The sequence below is a fragment of the Fopius arisanus genome, unplaced genomic scaffold (assembly GCF_000806365.1).
Source record: "Fopius arisanus strain USDA-PBARC FA_bdor unplaced genomic scaffold, ASM80636v1 scaffold00038, whole genome shotgun sequence".
Classification (NCBI taxonomy): domain Eukaryota; kingdom Metazoa; phylum Arthropoda; class Insecta; order Hymenoptera; family Braconidae; genus Fopius; species Fopius arisanus.
The window spans coordinates 1037767-1056588 of NW_011887777.1; the positions used below are offsets into that span (position 1 = coordinate 1037767).

Consider the following 18822-nt stretch of genomic DNA (forward strand, 5'->3'; position numbering starts at 1 on the left):
GGGCAACCTCCAGAGCAGAGTCATGAATTCCTCGAGTTAGGAATTCAATAAAGTTTATAACCATACCCATTATAAGGGTCCTAGTACGAGTGGGGGCAGTAGTGGAGGGGCCTTACAGTTACAGTATCGGGGAACGTTTGATGAGGCGTCTCCCAAATGGTAAAGTGAGAAAAATAGCCGCTGAGATTAATAAAAAAAGAAAGTAAAACTCCAAATCTGGAGAAATAGTATATTTCACACCTAGGGAGGTAAAGTAAAGAAGGCTTGCTGAGCTTTACTAGCCATATTTCTCATATGTCTCGATGATCCACCCTTGGTTGAGAACCAGTAGCCGAGGTACTTGAATTCAACTCTCTCAACATCTTCTGCAAGTCCTCTGGCGTGTCAGCCACCAGAGCCACATCATCTGCATATTTTAGACAGTACATGCTGGTCGAACCAATCCATGACGCTCCTACATGCCTGCTGGTCCATATATCATCTATGTCATCCAGCATAATGTTAAATAAACTGGGACTTAGTGGACATCCTTGCCTAACACCAGAATGCACCCGGAATCGGTCAGAGACTCCTCCGTTTACGATTGTTTCGCACGTCGTAATTCTGTAGATTTCCTGAATCATTCTGAATGTCCGTATTCCACAAAAGCTCCGGGGCGTATGTTAAAAGCGGTCTGATGAGTAAAACGTAAAAAATTAAACTTGCTTTTTTGTTAATATATTCATTGTGAAATAAATGGCTGCGAGTCGATTTGGTATTCAGTGTGTGTTGAGCATCTGATCAAGAAATTTCATCGTACTCCTAAATACTTGACAATTTCTTTATTTGGTATTATTGACTCCTCATTTATAACTGGGTCTTTTATTTCTATTTAAAAATCTCTTATATTTTTTCTTATTTGTTGCTAAATTAATGGCTGTATTTCAAAACCAGATTGCCTCGCTCTTAAATGAGTTCACTTCCAAATTCCATGTGGAATATAAGCAATTAACTTTGTTGATTAAGGCCCGGATGGACTATCCGGAAAAGATAATTTACTCCAAAATCGGGATTCCTAATTACTCCGCCAATTAATAATTGTTTTTTCCGATAATTGTTAGCTAGCGTTCTAGTCGTTGACAACCGCTAGAACGCTAGCTAACAATTATTTTAAAAAAACGATTAATTGCTAGAGTAATTAGGAATCCCAATTTTGGAGTAAATTATTTTTTCCAGATAATCCAACTGGTCCTTAAATCATTCAGTTATTTATCTCAGTGCAATTATCACCAGCGACATAAATGATTCTATTATCTGCGTAAGCTAATGAAAAAGTTTTATTTTCTGATCTTATATCGACTGAATCGATCATATGTGCTGTAAATAGGGGAAATAAGCACGGAAAGTTTAGGGATCCCTCTCCTAAACCCTCGGTCATTTGAAAGCTTAAGTTTAATAACTTATTGTGATTGACAACTTAAGCCATTAAGAATAGTAAGCCATTTAGCTATACGCTGTTAAAGGCTGTTTTAAAATCAAGGAGTACTGCACCAACTATTTTGTTACTAAAAAGATGTTCATTTATATCAGATAGCAGTTTATTAACTGTCTGAAGGTTGACTGGCAGTATCTCTCATCAGCTTTTGTCTCTTCACGCAAGAGCTATCTTGCGTCTATCTCCATCTCTTTTTTCATTTTACACCAGGGCTTCATTCGATTTTCGTACTTCTTGATATTGAAATTCTGTCATAATCCATTGGATTTTTATTGAATTTGCAATTTTTAAGGACTCGTTCATATTATTTTTGGGATGTAATTGATAATCTGTGTAATAGACTTCTATTACTACTTTAGATTTTTTGTTTCTTTATGCCGAATAAATACTGCTTTGATGAGGGACACCTTGTGGATCCAAAACATTGGCAAAAAAAACATGATTGTTCGTTTTTTTAGAGGATTGAATCTGCCCCATTACAAAATAGCTTTTCTTGTTTTTCCATTCGAGACTTTTATTGAGGTAACAATGCGAGAGAAAAATCTACATAATTCTATGGACCAATCATACAAAAAATACAAAACAATAAATGTGGAAAAATTTGATAAAAGTCGTACATTTTATTGAAATCATCGTGAGGTTTCAACACAACAAGTTCCTAACACGTTTAATCAATGAAAATCATTTCTGTCATACAAAAAATAGATAAGTGATAGACAGAATGTCATATTAGGATATACAGAACGGAATAAAAACAATTAAAAATACTCTATATACATCTTTTAATCTTAAAACATCCAGAGTGAATGTTAGTCTAGGTAAACCTCAACAATTCCTTCAAGCTTTGTTGAGGGGTTGAATGGTGTAATTGAGTGGAGGGGGCGGTACAAGAAGGGGTAAGGGGGTGGGAGGTGGTGTAGACTGTGTTGCACTTGGAGGTGACACATCAGGTTCCACTGTCTTAAGAGTTGCACTGTAAGCAGCCAAATAACTTGGCCACAGATGAGGAGGAGGTGGTGAGCCTGAAGGTGGTGGAGGAGGTGATCGATCGTCCATCTCGTCTGAATCGTCCAACATCAAGGCTGTCAGAGGTGTTATTCTTGGTTTTTTCAATTTGATTATCTTCACCTTCACCTTCTTCTTAGTCTTGGGCGCCTTAACCCTCTTCGGTTTTTTCCTCTCCCTTTTTCTCATCCTCTTCTTCACCATTTCCCTAACAGGATCATTAATTGATGCTGAAGCAGGTGGCGGAGGTGAGGGCATGTCTCCCTCACCACCACTGGGACTTGTCCCCTCCCCAGGTTTCACTCCATCAGCGAATTGCACAGCCTTCCTTCTCGCCCTTCTTGTCCTCAATTTCTTCTCCCTTTCCTCCCTCTCCTCCCTCACTTCGTTATCGCCAAGTGCCTCACAGCGAATCTCTCCCTGTCCTTCGACCGAAACCTCAGGTGCATCAATTTTCTCCGCCTCCTCCTCAGCATCTCCATTGAGCAATCGATTCGCCCACTGTCCAGGAGGAACCAGAATTCCCTTCTTCGGAGCAGGAAGAACGCCAAGATCCCCTTCAACATCGACTTTGCTTTTGCACTCCTTCAGGTCCCCCAGTGCTGGTATCAACTTGCTCTCTTCGTCCTCCTGCTCCTCCTCACTCTCCTCAATCTCATCCTCCTCATCATCTTCATCGACATCTCCCTCAAGATCCACCTCCTCGTCCTCATCATAATCCCCTCCAAACTCTTTCACATCTCCAGTAGCTTCAATGAACGTTCCTGCAACACTCTCTTCCTCTTCCTCATCAATCAGCTTGCTCACATCCTCTGAAATCTCAGACGTCTCTTCTACAGTCTCATTACCTCGAGAAACTTTATCGAGAATCTTTTCAGCCCTCTTCCTCATCCTTATTATTCTCCTGTTCTCCTTCTCATTCCTCTTCTCAGCTCTCAATTTTCGCCTCTCATCCTTCTCCTTCTTCCTGGCTTCTATAATCGCTTCGTAATTATAAACAGGTTGAGGTACAGGTGGTGGCTTAGGGACGGTCAATCTAGGTAGAGGAGTAGGAGTCGATACTTGGGGGAGAGGGACAGGAAGAGGATGAGGGGATGATGGGACACTAGCAACTGGAGGAGTGGGATATACTGGAGGTGGTCTGTCCATGCCAACAGGAGTGGGTCCAGTGGCAGTCCAGTCTAGGTTGGTCGTCGGCACCACCTGGAGAACATTGCCAACCCTGAGGACTCGGTTGCCGTTGGCAGCTGATGGTACTGGTGAAGGAGGAATGTCCGAACGATTGACTGGGGGTACTCCAGCAGGCTGATAGTCCCTGGGTACCACTTGAAGAACATTACCCACTTGTAAAACTGTTGGAGGTCGGTGAAAAGCTACAGGTCCTGGATGCGGTGGCAGTGGAATTGATCCGGCAGCCATCATGTGGGGATAAATTGCAGCCCTGTATGCTGGAATCTCCTGGGATTTTTTTATTCCAAGTTCAAGTTCCAGACGATCGTCAAGAGACAGACGTTTTGGAGAGCCTGAAGAGTCTTCTACTCTTGGAGGGTAAGTAAGATTATTGCTGGGGAAGTACGCAAAGTCTTGGTCGGGTTGATACCTGAAATTAGCGGCCTGGAGACCCTCATTTGCCATCACCCCACCTTCCTCCGGTGCCGGAGGATTCATTCCTGGAGGATGTACAATCGTCTCTATTTTTCTCCCCCTATCCCCACTGGAACTTCTGAATCTCTCTTCACGTCTTCGTCTCCGTGGAGACAGTGATCTGGATCTCGATCTTCTTCTAGTCCTCTCCAAACTCTGTCGACTCGACCTCGATCTCTCCCGCGATGCTGATCTGTCCCTACTTCTCGATCTCAGAGGACTTCTCGATCTTATAGGACTCCTCGATCTAGATTTCGTCCAGGACCTCGATCCCGACCTGGGCACGAATTTATCTCTTTCCCTTTCCCTTTCCCTCCTAGGCGATCTTTTCCTCTCTCTTTCCCTTCTTCTCTCTGGTGATCTCCTCACTGGCGATCTCCTTCCAGGGGATCTTCTCCCTGGGGATCTTCTACCTGGAGATCTTCTCCCCGGAGATCGTCTTCCTGGAGACCTTCGGCCAGGCGATCTTCCGACTGGAGACCTTCTCAATGGGGATCTCCTTCCTGGTGACCTTCTTCTCACCCTCTCACTCTCTCGATGATCCCATTCCCTCTGATTCCTGCACTTGAGCTCGAGTTCAGGACACAAGGATGGAATGACTGGCTCTTCGTTCATTTCTCTGTCGAGACTCTCCCTCTGGAAATCCCTGTCGTCGAAAGTCAATTCCAGCAGAGGTCGGATGTCATAAACATCTTGAGAGTTACCTGCCTCCCTCGGAGCTTCTACCCTTCTTGTCTCCGCGAACCTTTTACTCCCTCTGAAGATCTCCAGAGGATCATAAGTCTTATCCGAAGACTTCTCCAAACTCCAGTCCCTCTCTCTCCTCTCCCTCCCCCGTAGTCTTCCAGGGCTGTACCTCTCTCGACCTTCTCCCGCATGTTTAAACCTCCTCTGTCTATCTCTCCTGCTAGGACTTCTGCTTCGACTCCTGGACCAGCTTCTCGATCTACTCCTGCTATGTCTTCTCTTCCAAGAGGGCGACCGCCTTTTTTCTGAATGTCTTCTGTCTGGAGATCTTCTCCTCGGTGAGAGTGAACAGTCTCTACGACTTCGTTCCTCCGTTTTTAACTTCTCTGGCTCTTTCACGGAACTTTTATTACTCCTGTGGCTGGAGTTACTCGTTCTCTCCTCAGAAATTCTAGGTTTTGCTTTATCTGAATCTCTAGGTGATATTTTACGACGATCTGGAGTTGTCGACGATCGTGATGTTTGGGGAGTGATTTCGACAAATGTATTCATGAATACTTCTTTTGTTTTTAAAAGAGACTCCACTGGTGATACCCTTGGAGTCAATCTTTCTCCTCCTTCTGATGACATTTTTGGGGACTTTTTGAGTGCCACACTGGCTTCCGAATCTTTCTGAATTTTATCGAATTCCTGATCTCGTAACTTCGAGAACATATCCTGTTTGAGCTGATGGAGAACATTCTTGGAAGGGTCTTCTGGTGATTTTCCCAGAAGGAAGTCATCAGTTTTGGGTGAAAGAACTAAAGGAGGAGTGGACGATTCAATTTCGTGAATTCGAGATACTTGATCTTTGATTGGTTCAGTTTTAGGTGAATCAGGAGGTTCTGACGATGACTCTGACGAGGACGTCTCGGAAGTTGATTCACTAGACTCTGAAATATCATCTGCAGGTTCAGATTTGTGAGAATCAGCTGGAGAACTTGGACTGTAAAGATGGTCCTTTTCTTCAGGAAGATCTCCAATTTTCTCGATTACAGTCTTAAGTTCAGGTTTAAAACTCAGAGGCTCGAGTTTTGATTCAGAAGTGGCTGGAGGCACTGGTCTGACATCAACAAGGTTCAACGAACTCGTCCATTCCTCCTCTTCCTCCCAATTGACAGGAACCAGTGGACCTTCTGGAGTGGGAGGATCCGTAGCGATAGATAATTCTGAAGACTTGCTCTCCCATTCGGCCTTCCTCACTCCTGCAGACTTTTCCTTAACTGTGAAAAGATCCTGAAGTGTACCGAGCAGCGTATCCTCTCTCTCCTCAGATTTATCCATTCGCTCATTAGATTTTATTGTTTCTTTCGTCTTCAGATCAGCAAGAGACGTTTCTACAGTCCCAATAACCGCAGCGTCGGCTGACTTCTTGCCAGGATTTACCGTCTCCATGAGCAAAGCCTCTCGTTCTCCCTCCTCCTCCTCATCCTCCCAGATCCTCAGACAAACCCTTCCACTCAGTTTCTTCTTATTCTCTTTGATCATTTCCTTCTCAACAGCAATATAAGTATCAGTTTTTTCGTCATACTTCACTTCCTTCTCGATCTTCCTGTGTTTCTTCGATTTATCTTTCAAGAGGTCGTTGACAGCCTCCATGGAGTCGACCTCCCAGTCGTCTATCAATGTACCTCTCCCCTGCTCAAGCTGCGTCAGAGAAGGAAAATCAAAGTCAAATTCCGTCAAGTATTTCCTGGGTTTCTTGACCCTCTCCGAGGATTTTCTTCGACTGTGGGATTTCTTGCTGTGACTCTTATTCTTTTCTGTCGCAGATTCCCCGACACTGCTAGAGGATGAGGAATAGCTACTGGAGCTGGTGGAAGATGAAGTACTGCTCGTCGATACACTTCGTCGTTTTTTGTGTCTATTCGGAGATTTTCGGGTTCTCAGTAGCTCGAGTTCGATCTCTCGTTTCTTCTCCAAGAGTTCCTCTTCCAGGGTGTCATCTGGGGGAAGGTGAATGTCTCTGGAAGGCTCTGGAGCCGATGGCAAAGGGATTTCTTCAGGCCTTAAAGCTTCTAGAGGATGGGCTCCTTCGGGAATCGGAATTAAAGCTATTTTCTCTGGATCTGTCATCTCTTGTTCATGAATTTGATCCTTTTCAAGTTGAAATTCTGATGATTCCATCTGATTCTCGTCGATTTCCTCATTTATTTCGCCATCCTCTTGTTCGGAAACACTTGGAGTTTTGTCCTTTTCTATTTTAATAACAATGTCTTGGATGTATTGAGGCTCAGTTTCATGCGAAGTCTCGGTGGTAATTGAAATAGAATTTTTCTCCAGGGGCATGTCTTCTTCTTCTATTTCTTTTTTTATCTTCTGAAGTTTTTGCGTCTCTGACGATCTCGAGTCTTCTCGGTTGGAAGTCTTTGAACGCTTGACGACTTTCTTCTTCTTCCTCTTCCGTTTGAGTGATCTTTCTGGTGAACTACTGGAGTCAGAATCCGATGAGTCTCTCCTCGATTTCTTTCTTCGCAGTTTCAGCTTCTTGTGTTTCCTTTGTTTTTTAAAGGTCTTTCTTCGCCTTCTGGGACTGTCTTCACTGCTGGAATCATCACTAGTGCTGCTGGAGCTGCTGGAATCCCTCGATCGCCTCTTTTTTCTTTGCCTCTTCCGTTTTCGCTTGCGCCTTTCGTACTCTGAATCCGAACTCGAAGAGTCACTTGTCTCTGTCGATGTTGCTGTCTTTTTCTTCGAGGACTTCTTGTGGGATTTTGTTTCGACACCGTGACTCTTAAATTCCTTCATTCTTGGAGTTTCTGGAGACTTCAGAAGTTGTTCCCCTTCAACTGTCATATTTGCTGAAATTTTCATTGTTTCTCCCTTTGGAAGAGTTATTTTCTTTCCTTCAGAATCCTCAAAAGGTAATTCGTGATGGTCTTCTTCAATTTTTTCCATTTTCTCAATTTCCTTAGACGTGTATACAGCAGTTTTCACGATATCCCTCGACTCTTTGACACTGGACATCTCTTGAGACAACGATGAATCTTTTGGAGAAGTCTCAGGCTCAGTGCTCACCATCTTCATGAACTCCTCGTACTCAGAAACTAGTCCACCAGTCATTTCTTCATCAACCTCTTCCTCAATCTCCCCTTCTTCCATAACATCAGCGATTTTTTCTTTCTCAGGTGTTGTTACCCTCTCAACAGCTTTGTCAAGCACTTCCTCGACATACTCCTGAAGAAGATGGTCCTCCTGACGTTTCGATTCTTCTTCCTCCTCCCATCTAGACTTGGGAGGAAAACTCACCTGAGGGACAATATCCATCAAAGCAGGAATTCTCAAAATCTCCAGTTTTCCATTACTGTCAAATTTCTTGTACCAATGTCTGATGACTGGGGCCTCATAAGTTTCCAGATTCTTGCATTCACCATCACTGATTTCTCTCATGATCCTATATCTCTCAGGAGGCAATACCTGTGATAATTTGCTTTTACTGAAAAATAAGGAAATATTGGGATTCTCGGAGTAGAACATTCCCTTGCACTTCTTGGTGATCCTGATGGACTCAGGCGGATATTCCTTCACGCAACTGTCAATGCCATTGATGAGTACTGAATTTCGGGGGGACTTGCAATCACCCACCATGAGCATATGGTCAAAATGATTCTTGTACTCCTGAGGATTTTTCGATTTTAGATCAACTCCAGCAAAACTTAAGGAGTCGTCAAATGGTATATTACTTCTGATGACGTTCCCCTGGGACTTGAATGATCTCCAATTGCTCTCCGTCTCTGAGAGACTTCTGCTACTATTGGCTGACCTTCTGTCTCTTTTTATAAGATCGATTTCTTGTGCTGAGGGCTCTGGATTTTTGGGACACTCCGTGTCTTTGGGCTTTGGATGTTGATCATCTTGAGAAAAACTTCGACGTCTCTCTCGCTTGCTTCTGCCTCGATCTTTTTCCGGAGTTCTTCGTCTTCTCGAAGAATCTGAGGATCCGAAAAAGTTTCTGTGGGAAGATTTTTTGTCGTTGAATCGAGGGTTGTACCTTCTGGAGTCCTCCCAACCGCTTCTGGAACGATTCTCTCTAGATCTGTGGCCAGAGTCACGCCCTCGGGGATCATTTTGGAGTCTAGAAGGGAATTTATTAAGTGTCGAGGCTTTGTCAATAATTTCACCAGCTATTATCTGCTTCTGTCGTGACTCCTCTTGAATTATTTCCTCGATCGCTGGGAGCTTTCTCTCGGAATGTTTTTTCGATTTTTTTATCGAGACCTGGGATTTTTGGTCGTCCTCTGAGTCAGCAGGATGATCCAGTGGGTGCTCTGGGTTTCCCGACCCTTTAGGGACCTCTGATTTCGACTTCTGGTGTGATTCTTTAGAGAGGCTTGACTGAAGTTTCTCCTTTGATTTTTCTAGGGCTTGTTTAACGGACACGTTGAATTTGGCAAAAGCCATCAGTCTCTTTTTTGCCTGGGCCTTGCCAAGCACTGGCTTCGAGATCTTGGGGCTTGAAGATACTGAATCGGCGCCTCGATTGCTATCTGGGGTCTCTGATCTGTCATTTAAGTGAGGGGTGGACGTGTCTGAGGGGATGTCATCCGGGAGGGGCACGTCCTTCAGGGCTGGCGACTCCATGGTGATGGTTTCAAGGAGTTTGTGGAACTCTAGAAACTGGAGAATAGAAAATACTATGTTGAATTATTAATAAGAGATAAACAAAAAAATTATTATTTCATTTATTCCTGTCATAGAAATTCCCAGGAATCACTCTTGACAGATAAAATCTAGCATTCTGCTTATAATTATAATTTCCATATTGCAGTCAGGTGCAATTTTGCCACAGTGTAGTATACAGTAAAAAGATTATCTAAAAAATGGTATTAGAATCCAATGGATCGTTAATTGAAAATTATTAAAAAATTAATTCATAGGGCTGATATCCCAGAATTTTTAACAGGTAGATTCAATTGTTCTAAAAAAATACGTGATTACAAAATTGTATTGCTTATACTGATTATGGATTTTTCTGTACATATGGCAGTATTATTCTCTCACAAAAAGTTAGTTTTATACGAGATGAGGAAATGCAATTTTTGCTGATGCTATTCAGGAATCTAGGACAGGAAATGAAATTGATTCCTCAACGAAATAATAATGGCCGTATAATATCGATGACGCAAAACATAAGAATTAAAGATTTCTTCATAAATTTTTCTCCATTACAGAATTTTTCTTCTTGAACTTATAGCCAATATTTATTTGTTATTGAAAACAATAGAAATACTTATAAGGTTGAACAATTTTATCGTTGGTAATTTTCAATTAGGGATTTGTTTCCTTCTAATAAAATTTGTTTGTTCGACTCTTCAGACACTAGGAGATTAAAAAATCAACTGAAGTTGTTGGTGGCCTTTTTTTAATTACTGATATGGCGAAATTCTCGACAGAAAAGATTTGCCAATTTCTCTAACCCTTTTTAATGAATTATCAAAGTCTTATGAAATAAATTCCAAAGCCACAATTCCTACCTTGTGAAATCTACTCTCATTTCTATCCTTGATTCTAGAAAGAAACTATTGGTTTATGAATTAAAAATCACAAGTTTAGAGGATTTAGAGAAAAATATTATCTTACCCGGTATTTTTCTGGTGAAAAAAACCAATCCTCCTATCGAGTATTTACGTCATCGGATGGTTTATCTTCTTATTTATATTCTTGGAATTATACATTTTTAATGGAATTCATTTTTATTTATTATTAAAAATCAATAGTTATGTTATATTATATTGTATTATTTTCTCATAATTTACGGACGATGCAGTACACAAATGATCATGATGGAGTTTTGATAACCCCTTCAATCGTGAAGTGAGGAAAATTCTACTGATCACTTGTAACAACATGACAAATATTTCGAGAACTTTAGATTTTTGAGTTTTCGCATTGGCAGCACTGGAACTTCTATCGGAGTTCCCGCGCAAATTATTGTGCCAGAGGCTTTGCAAACACGTTAGGACAATAAAATTGTTAACTTACTGTTTTTATAGAGGTAAAGTGAAAATTAAACGTTAAAATGGACGTCGATCAGAGGATCAAGGATATGGAGAGGGAGTATCTCGATTTCCTCGATGATGGGGTAATTATGCTCATGTATTCATTGCTTCTGAGTATTTTTCTATAACCTTAATCGTGGGGGTTTGTTTTTTTTTTCAGGAAGATCAGGGAATTTACCTGAATCTCGTTAAAAATATGATTGAGGAGAACAAATACAGATTGTACGTCAATATCAATGACTTGAGGAGGAAAAATCCGACGAGAGCTACTAAGTGAGTTTTGATTTTGTTAAACTTGAGAGCAACAGGTGCCATTGCATTAGGTTTATATTAATTCATTCCGGAGTGATGGACATTATATGATGATATTGTATGAATAGTATTTGTTTGGGATGGATAATTGTTTCATTTTTTATATTACGGAAAATATTGAGTTTAACAAATTAATGATAACGATGATGATGGTAATAAATATTAATTGTTCGTTTCAGTCTCCTCACAAATTCGTTTGAGGAGTCCATGGCTTTCCAAAATGCTCTGAAGCAGTTTGTGTCGACTGTTGATACTGATTATACCAAGGGAAATCCCGATTTTTTTATTGGTTTTGAGGGGAGCTTCGGTAATCGCCATGTCACCCCCAGGACACTCACTTCTAGATATCTGGGAAATTTAGTTTGTGTTGAGGGAATCGTTACCAAGTGTTCTCTCGTACGTCCGAAGATTGTTCGCAGTGTCCACTACTGCCCAGCAACGAAAACAGTGATGGAACGAGCATATACTGATCTTACATCTCTCGACGCTTTCCCTGGTTCAGCTATTTATCCCACACAAGACGTCGATGGAAATCCCTTGGAGACTGAATTTGGTCTTTCGACATTCAAGGACCACCAGACATTATCAATCCAGGAGATGCCAGAAAAAGCTCCGGCGGGTCAACTACCTCGCAGTGTTGATATCATTTGTGACAATGATTTAGTCGATCTTTGCAAGCCTGGCGATCGAGTGCAAGTCGTTGGAAACTTTCGTTGCCTCCCGGGCAAGCACAACGGCTACACAAATGGTACCTTCCGCACTGTTCTCATCGCCAACAGCATCACCCAGCTCTCAAAAGAGGCGACCCTCTCAATCTCCCACGAGGACGTGGCAATGTGCAAGAAACTCGCAAAAACTAATCCCCGGAACAATATTTTTGATCTGCTGGGGCAGTCATTGGCGCCCTCGATCTACGGTCATGAGTACATAAAGAAAGCTATCCTGTGTCTCCTCCTAGGTGGAGTAGAGAAGATTCTTCCAAATGGAACTCGCCTCAGAGGTGACATAAATATTCTTCTGATAGGCGATCCCTCAGTAGCTAAGTCCCAGCTCCTACGTTACGTCCTCTGCACAGCGCCACGTGCAATTCCCACGACAGGTCGAGGCTCTTCAGGTGTTGGTTTGACAGCAGCTGTGACTGTCGACCAGGAGACGGGGGAGCGTCGTCTGGAGGCTGGTGCTATGGTCCTGGCGGATAGAGGAGTCATCTGCATAGATGAGTTCGATAAAATGTCAGACATCGATCGGACAGCAATTCACGAGGTTATGGAGCAGGGAAGAGTGACGATTGCCAAAGCTGGAATTCATGCGAGTCTCAATGCCAGGTGTTCGGTGTTGGCAGCTGCCAATCCTGTCTATGGACGTTATGATCAGTACAAGACTCCTATGGAAAACATTGGGCTCCAGGACTCGCTGCTCTCTCGTTTTGATCTTCTTTTCGTGATGCTCGACCTTATCGACTCGGACCAGGATAATATCATCAGTGAACACGTTGTTAGGATGCACAGGTACAGAAATCCAGCGGAGCAAGATGGTGAGGCACTCCCTTTGAATAGCAAAGCAGACATGTTGAGCACTAGGGATGTTGATGCTGAGGAGACTGAAAGGGAAGATAATCCGGTTTACGAGAAGTATGATCCACTGCTTCATGGCAATTCGAGGGCCAAGACCGATCAAATTTTGAGTGTCAAGTTCATGAGGAAATATATTCATATTGCGAGGTGTATGAAGCCCAAATTGAGTGAGGAAGCTGGCAGGACTATCGCTGCTGAATACTCCAGGCTGAGGTTTGTGATTTATACGTTGAGTAAAGATAGTTGAGATATGGGGTTTTCATTTATCGTCCCCGACTAGTTTATATTCTTTGAAATTTCTTTTCCCCAATATAATGAAGATCTTGAATTTTACTCTTTACAGGTCTGAAGAAAATGACCAAGCAGAAGAGGCGAGAACTCAGCCGGTGACTGCTAGAACCCTAGAAACCCTCATTCGTTTGTCGACTGCTCACGCCAAGGCAAGATTATCAAAAACAGTTACAGTTGATGACGCAAATTCGGCTATTGAATTAGTGCAGTTTGCTTTGTTCAAGAAAGTACTTGAGAAGGAGAAGAAAAATAAAAGGAGAAGAATGAGTGAAGCGAGCTCTGGGGACGAGACTCAGGAGGAAATTAGGAAGAAGAAGAGAACGAGAAGAGGGAGTGTCTCCACTGGGGATGATCCCTATGAATACGAGAGTGATGATGATTCACATGTGGATGAGGCTGTCAGAAAGGTCACGAGATCCCAAACTATCGCTGAGGAGACTGCCAGTCAGCTTCAAGAATCCATGGAGACTGATTCAACACCTGAAACCATTGCTGAAGACAGGTTCAAGCTCTTCAGGACTTCTTTGCATAAAATGTTCCAGCAGCAGCGTACCCAGTCACTTCCTGTAGAAAAGATCAAGGAATTTTTGAATAAGGAACACAGTCCGGAGTTCTCCAGCGGAGAGGTCAAGGCTGCCATCCACAAGATGACTGAGGCCAATCAAGTCATGTTGGCAGACGATCAAGTTTTTCTAATATAAATTGACATTCTCTTTTTTTCCATGTTTTTTTTCTTATTTAATTACGTATTGGTAACCACTTTAAGTTTTTTTTTTACATTTTTTGTCAATTGAATTTAATAAATTAGATTCGAAATCGAATAGATGAGGCTTTAATTAGTATTTCTCTCTACATACATAATCTAATGGGCTTCTTATGATTTATTCTCAAAATTGGTAGATAATTGAACAAAAAACAATAGATCTTTTTTTTAATTTGAAAAATGATGGAGATAATTCAAAACGATTCACATAATGTTGTGAATAAATGACTTGGACATTTATTACTTTATCTAGTAACATTTATTAGCTCTATATATTACAACACATTGGCACATAAACTAGGCAACAATTATTCAACATTTATCACGTCAACGTAAAACGTTATAATGGCTTACGTCATCTAGTGTCATATTTTTAATTTTGTTTTCCATGTAAATATTTATATAAAATCAACTCATACTGCGACCGTGTATACATATCCTTTACTTGGCAATCTGCTGTCATCATTCTCGAATTAATATTTAAATTCTTTAGGCTGTCGTCCGAATCCATCCCCTTTCACCTGTATCTGGTATTTTTTTTCCTTATTCACTTAATAATATTCATGTACGCATTCATAAATTCATGTATACTCTATTGTCCTGTACACTACATTAAATAATAACACTTCGAGTATCTGTTCATCTACAACGTAATATATCTGCGGATACATTTGCCAATTGGCCCCATAAAAAATATACAAGTTTCACCCAGCGAAACTCAAAGAAAATTCTCGAGGCTTCAACTTGATGTTTCATCTTGATGGTTTCATCAATAATTCTAGGTTTATTGATTAATTAAATACTTTAAAGTATTTTTTTTTTTTGATGGAACACGTCGTCTTCGTTATGAATCCAGTTGCGAAGTGGTGAACAATAATGAGTCATGTTTTTAGTCTGTGTTAATTGTCACATGTAAAAAACGAGTTGTCCGAGGAGAAAATTTCAAGAGACATTTTTTGACATTTTCTCCAATCTACAGTTTAGATTCACCCATTTCCCAAATAATCTGATACTTAACAAACTGTGAAACGCGACGTGTTACGTTTTATCATTTGAACCATTGAATTTATTATCAATATTAAAATAAATAACGTTTTTGGTAATCTATTACGCTCGAAAACAATTATCACGATACGCAATCGTTCAACAATATTAACGCCTGTATTCATCGAGTCGTAAATACAAATATTCAATCCTGCAGTGAAGTGATGAATAGGAGAAACATTGGAAGATTAAACATCGATCATTTTTTGTGAATAATATCGAAAACTACTACTCTGTTGGGAAATTAGACTTATGGTTGTTGTCGCGTAGAATTTTTTTTCGACAGTTTTCGTTAAAAATTTTATGGTGAATAGTTTGAAAAATTAGCAACAAAATGAGCCTTTTCCGTTTGCAATTGACCGTTTTGAACTTGAGATATAAATTTTTGAAATTCGAGTGATTTAACACGTGTTTAAATGGAGTTTTGCCGATTAGAATTTTTTAAAAATCAACGGCTCGACAGTTTCAGAAATAAAAAAAAACGTGGAATATACATCGTGGGAGGAAATACAGAAAAAAAATCAAATCGATTGACCGTTTGGTTTACGGAATATAATTATCGGAAATTCATAAATTTATATAATTGAAAATAGTTAATATGGAAAATATATAGTTATGCTTTAGCTATCCATGCACAATGCAATCAATCAAGTGAGACTATATACCGCTAAAAGATTGTGTTCTAAACTGGCCCGTTTTACAGCGGATAAACTTTTTACAGAGACTGTCGCGCGACAACAACCTTAAATCTTTTAATAATTTATCATCCACGATTTCATTTAATTTCTTGAATATTTTGGTAATGGTCAATTTTATCAGGTTGATATGACATTGAAAAATCAGTCATTAATTAACGTAACAAACCCAATTTTCTAGAATTTTCAATATAAATGCGGAATTTACTGACAATGTTTAATTGAAATTGAATTGAAACTCATATAATTACAAATTATGGGAATTTTGTGACTGAAATTTCAATAAATTTTCAAGAATGTAGTACATTGAGATGAAATCTTGAGATACACTTTCATTTTTTCACCTATTTTTTTCTCTTCAGCGTTCTCTCCCTCGACATATTCACAACATAATTGGCACTTAGTCCTCCAATCTATCTCCCATTTTCTACGAATTCATCACAGAATATTCCTAATGGTAGTGATAATTTATTCAATATTTTTATCTGTTGCCCAACACGAAGAAAACTATATCATCTGTATAATTTGATTTTCGTTTGTTTAATATTTTCATAATCGGATAGAAAAAATGAGGGGAATGATAAACTATTTAGACCCAATATGGTTTACCTTTTGTGTTGTTAGGCATTATTATTTTTTCATCATTAAATATCGTAAAAAATCTGACATCACTCAGTCTGTAACATGCAGTATAATGTCTAATTGACTTAACTTAAATCTTTCTCATCGTTCCTTTCATTTTTTTTAAATGCTTAATTATTCAATAAGAGGAGCCGGATCGTTTCCCATCGCTAAAATGACTTCGTCGAATCGTATCCTGCGCTCATTGTACTAACAGTTGCCCTTATATATTTGGTTTTTTTTAGTTTTTAAACATTTTTTTTAAAACATTTTGGTTTTTTCTTTCCTCTCAACAGCGAACTCCGACGACCTCAATACAAACGTAAGAGCTATCACTTGTGCCAGGACGCAGGAGAGATGGAGTTTGGGGGTTGGAGGATGAGGAATGGGGGATGAGGGATCGGGGATGGGGGATGGGGGATGGGAGATGGGGGATGGGGTGTGGCTGTGGCAGACCACTCGTAAAAAATCTAATCGTTTCTACGTACAAATTCTACATTACTTTTCAACATCAATTTGAGTTGGTTTAATTTTCTTTGTTATTTGTTTATCGAGCAGTCTCTACAATCACGCGACGTCATTCATTTCTTACTCGCGAATTCACTCTGATTATTTTATCTGAGGATATTTATTCAGGGGTGAATAAGTGAAATTGGTGTAGTAACTTGTGATTTTTTAATCTGAAAAATCCGGTGTTAAATAAAAATATCATCTTTCTACCTTGATACAATAAGATAAATTGAAAAATTTTTCCGGGCTTCATATTTTTAATAATTCATTTCAAAGTAAGGAGAAAACATTATTACTTCTCACACTGGAATATTTAACCCGTTCTTAATTCAATTGATCTCAATTTTGAGTAATGAGTACATTATCATATTTCTATTTTTTATTGACATTACTGTGGACGTTCAACAATTAACAAAATGTCACGTGAAATCACAAATATTTCACCGCATCGCCCCTGAATTATCCAATTTATCATGGGTAAAAATGAAATGAAATTAGTGATAAGGAATTATGTTTCGATTCACGTGATTAGGCACCCAGAAACACGAAAAAACATTTCGATGATAAAATACTTTGTTTTTTTTTTCTCTTAGAAATAAAAAAATGTTTCGTGTGCGTTATTTTTTTTTCTGCCTTTCAATAGTTTCATATGTTCTTAGTCATGGATGTTAATCGAGGGGGCGTCTCTACAGCGATAGAGTAGTAGATAAGAAGAGCCAAGTCGAATCATTGACTTAATGATAATGACGGCTGTCACCACAGCGGGTCCGCCTTCCACAGCGGACTGGGCCTCGAATTCATCAGTTCCTCTAATAAAGAGTTATCCCCAGCCAGAGGGACGACTATTAGTGGAAATTTATGACTTTCTCAACTCATGGAAATTTCATCGAGATTTTTCAAAATTCATCCTCACTCGATTCACTACTGTAGGCTAATTGTTCACGCCACCATTCTCGTACCTCTTGGGTTACACTCGATATTTTTGGAGCTGTTACTTTTGCGTTCGATGATTCGCGCGGCTGACGATTTTGCTCTGCTCCTTCCGTTAAATAAGGCAAATTATTCTTGACCAGAGCTGAAATATATCATTAAAATGTATTTTTTTAAATCAAATTATGTATTGCAAGTACTCCTCGCTATATTATTGAATAATTTCCCCTCAATGCACTCCCGCAGTTACTTATATTTGTGAATAATTTTTAAATTTCGTTGAGACACACCAGCTTTCAACTATATCTTGTAGGGCACGATGAATAGTATATTGTGTTACAAGGGCGGAAAGTCAGTGTTTTCCCACCCAAGATACACATTCTATTTTACAACATCCCCGCAAAGTGAACTTTATGCTTTGCTGCCTGAAAAGCGGGAGGAAAGTGAATACTGAATGAATTTCCGCCCTAGGGTGGAAAGTTGCGCTCAAGGGGCATCACCTTGGCTTCACCTTTCTACCCGAGGGCGGGAAGTACTCACTTTCCCCCGCTTATCAGGGAACAAAGTGCGAACTTTCCGTGCAGGCGTGTTGAAAAAAATATTACCAAAATTTCAGGAATTTTAACTAATCTATTTTTTTTTATATACAACGTCAAACTTTGGAAAAAATAGGATAAGGACCTGTGATACTAGCTCAAGGGGTTATATAGATTTCGCAGTGTGAATAAATCGATTTTTTTTCTTATTAATTTCTACAGAGTACAGAGTAATGTCTACAGTATTGTCCAGAAATTTCGAATCGATCGGGTAAGAGTTTTAGAGATAGAGTTTTAAGGCCGTTTTTCTCGGAATTGTGTTTTTAAAGTCGATCGATAAGATTTCTCGAAAACCATCGAACCGATCTTGACCAAATTTTGCACACGTCTTTGAGATACTGTCGTCCACTTCTCTAACGAAGGATTTTTCATTATCGCGAGTATTTTCAAATATGCAATATGTAGTGAAAATTCCATCGAAATTTGTAATTTTTCATAAAAAAGTTTACAAAAAATCCAATTATTGTATTCTTATTCTTTCCTTCGTTCAAGGAATAATTTAAGGTGTTGAATGCCTTTTTCCGACCTCATCGAAAATTACCCCTCAATGGCTGACTTTTCAGAAGTTTTCAACGAAAATTCCAGGAAATCTTTTTTAAATATATATCTTTAACATAAGGGAAAATGCGAATTAAATG

General features: G+C 39.9%; 3 protein-coding genes across 3 annotated transcripts in view; 1 reads left to right on the plus strand and 2 right to left on the minus strand.

Annotated features, from left to right (window-relative positions):
- Nucleotides 1–2040: 2040 nt before the first annotated feature.
- LOC105266478 (serine/arginine repetitive matrix protein 2) lies at nt 2041–10637 on the minus strand. Its single transcript, XM_011304671.1, has 2 exons — nt 10430–10637; nt 2041–9466 (listed from the first exon to the last, which is right to left on the minus strand). The coding sequence occupies exon 2, from the start codon at nt 9428–9430 to the stop codon at nt 2312–2314; it is 7119 nt and encodes a 2372-aa protein (XP_011302973.1). The 5' UTR covers nt 9431–9466; nt 10430–10637; the 3' UTR covers nt 2041–2311.
- A 140-nt stretch (nt 10638–10777) lies between these two features.
- Mcm3 (minichromosome maintenance 3) lies at nt 10778–13870 on the plus strand. The gene is made up of 4 exons (XM_011304672.1): nt 10778–10931; nt 11009–11121; nt 11340–12947; nt 13078–13870. The coding sequence occupies exons 1-4, from the start codon at nt 10869–10871 to the stop codon at nt 13724–13726; spliced, it is 2433 nt and encodes an 810-aa protein (XP_011302974.1). The 5' UTR covers nt 10778–10868; the 3' UTR covers nt 13727–13870.
- Nucleotides 13871–16628: 2758 nt separating this feature from the next.
- The window catches only part of LOC105266497 (sodium leak channel non-selective protein na), a 19415-nt gene continuing 17221 nt past the window's right edge, over nt 16629–18822 (minus strand). The window contains 1 exon segment of the mRNA XM_011304689.1: nt 16629–17733. Coding sequence (XP_011302991.1) covers nt 17555–17733 — 179 coding nt within the window. The 3' untranslated portion in view covers nt 16629–17554.

Coding starts and splice junctions, on each gene's coding strand:
- LOC105266478 (XM_011304671.1), bottom strand. CDS start 9,430: ATGGAGTCGCCAGCCCTGAAGGACGTGCCCCTCCCGGATGACATCCCC.
- Mcm3 (XM_011304672.1), top strand. CDS start 10,869: ATGGACGTCGATCAGAGGATCAAGGATATGGAGAGGGAGTATCTCGAT. Junction 10,932..11,008: donor TCGATTTCCTCGATGATGGG/GTAATTATGCTC, acceptor TTTTTTTTTCAG/GAAGATCAGGGAATTTACCT. Junction 11,122..11,339: donor AATCCGACGAGAGCTACTAA/GTGAGTTTTGAT, acceptor TGTTCGTTTCAG/TCTCCTCACAAATTCGTTTG.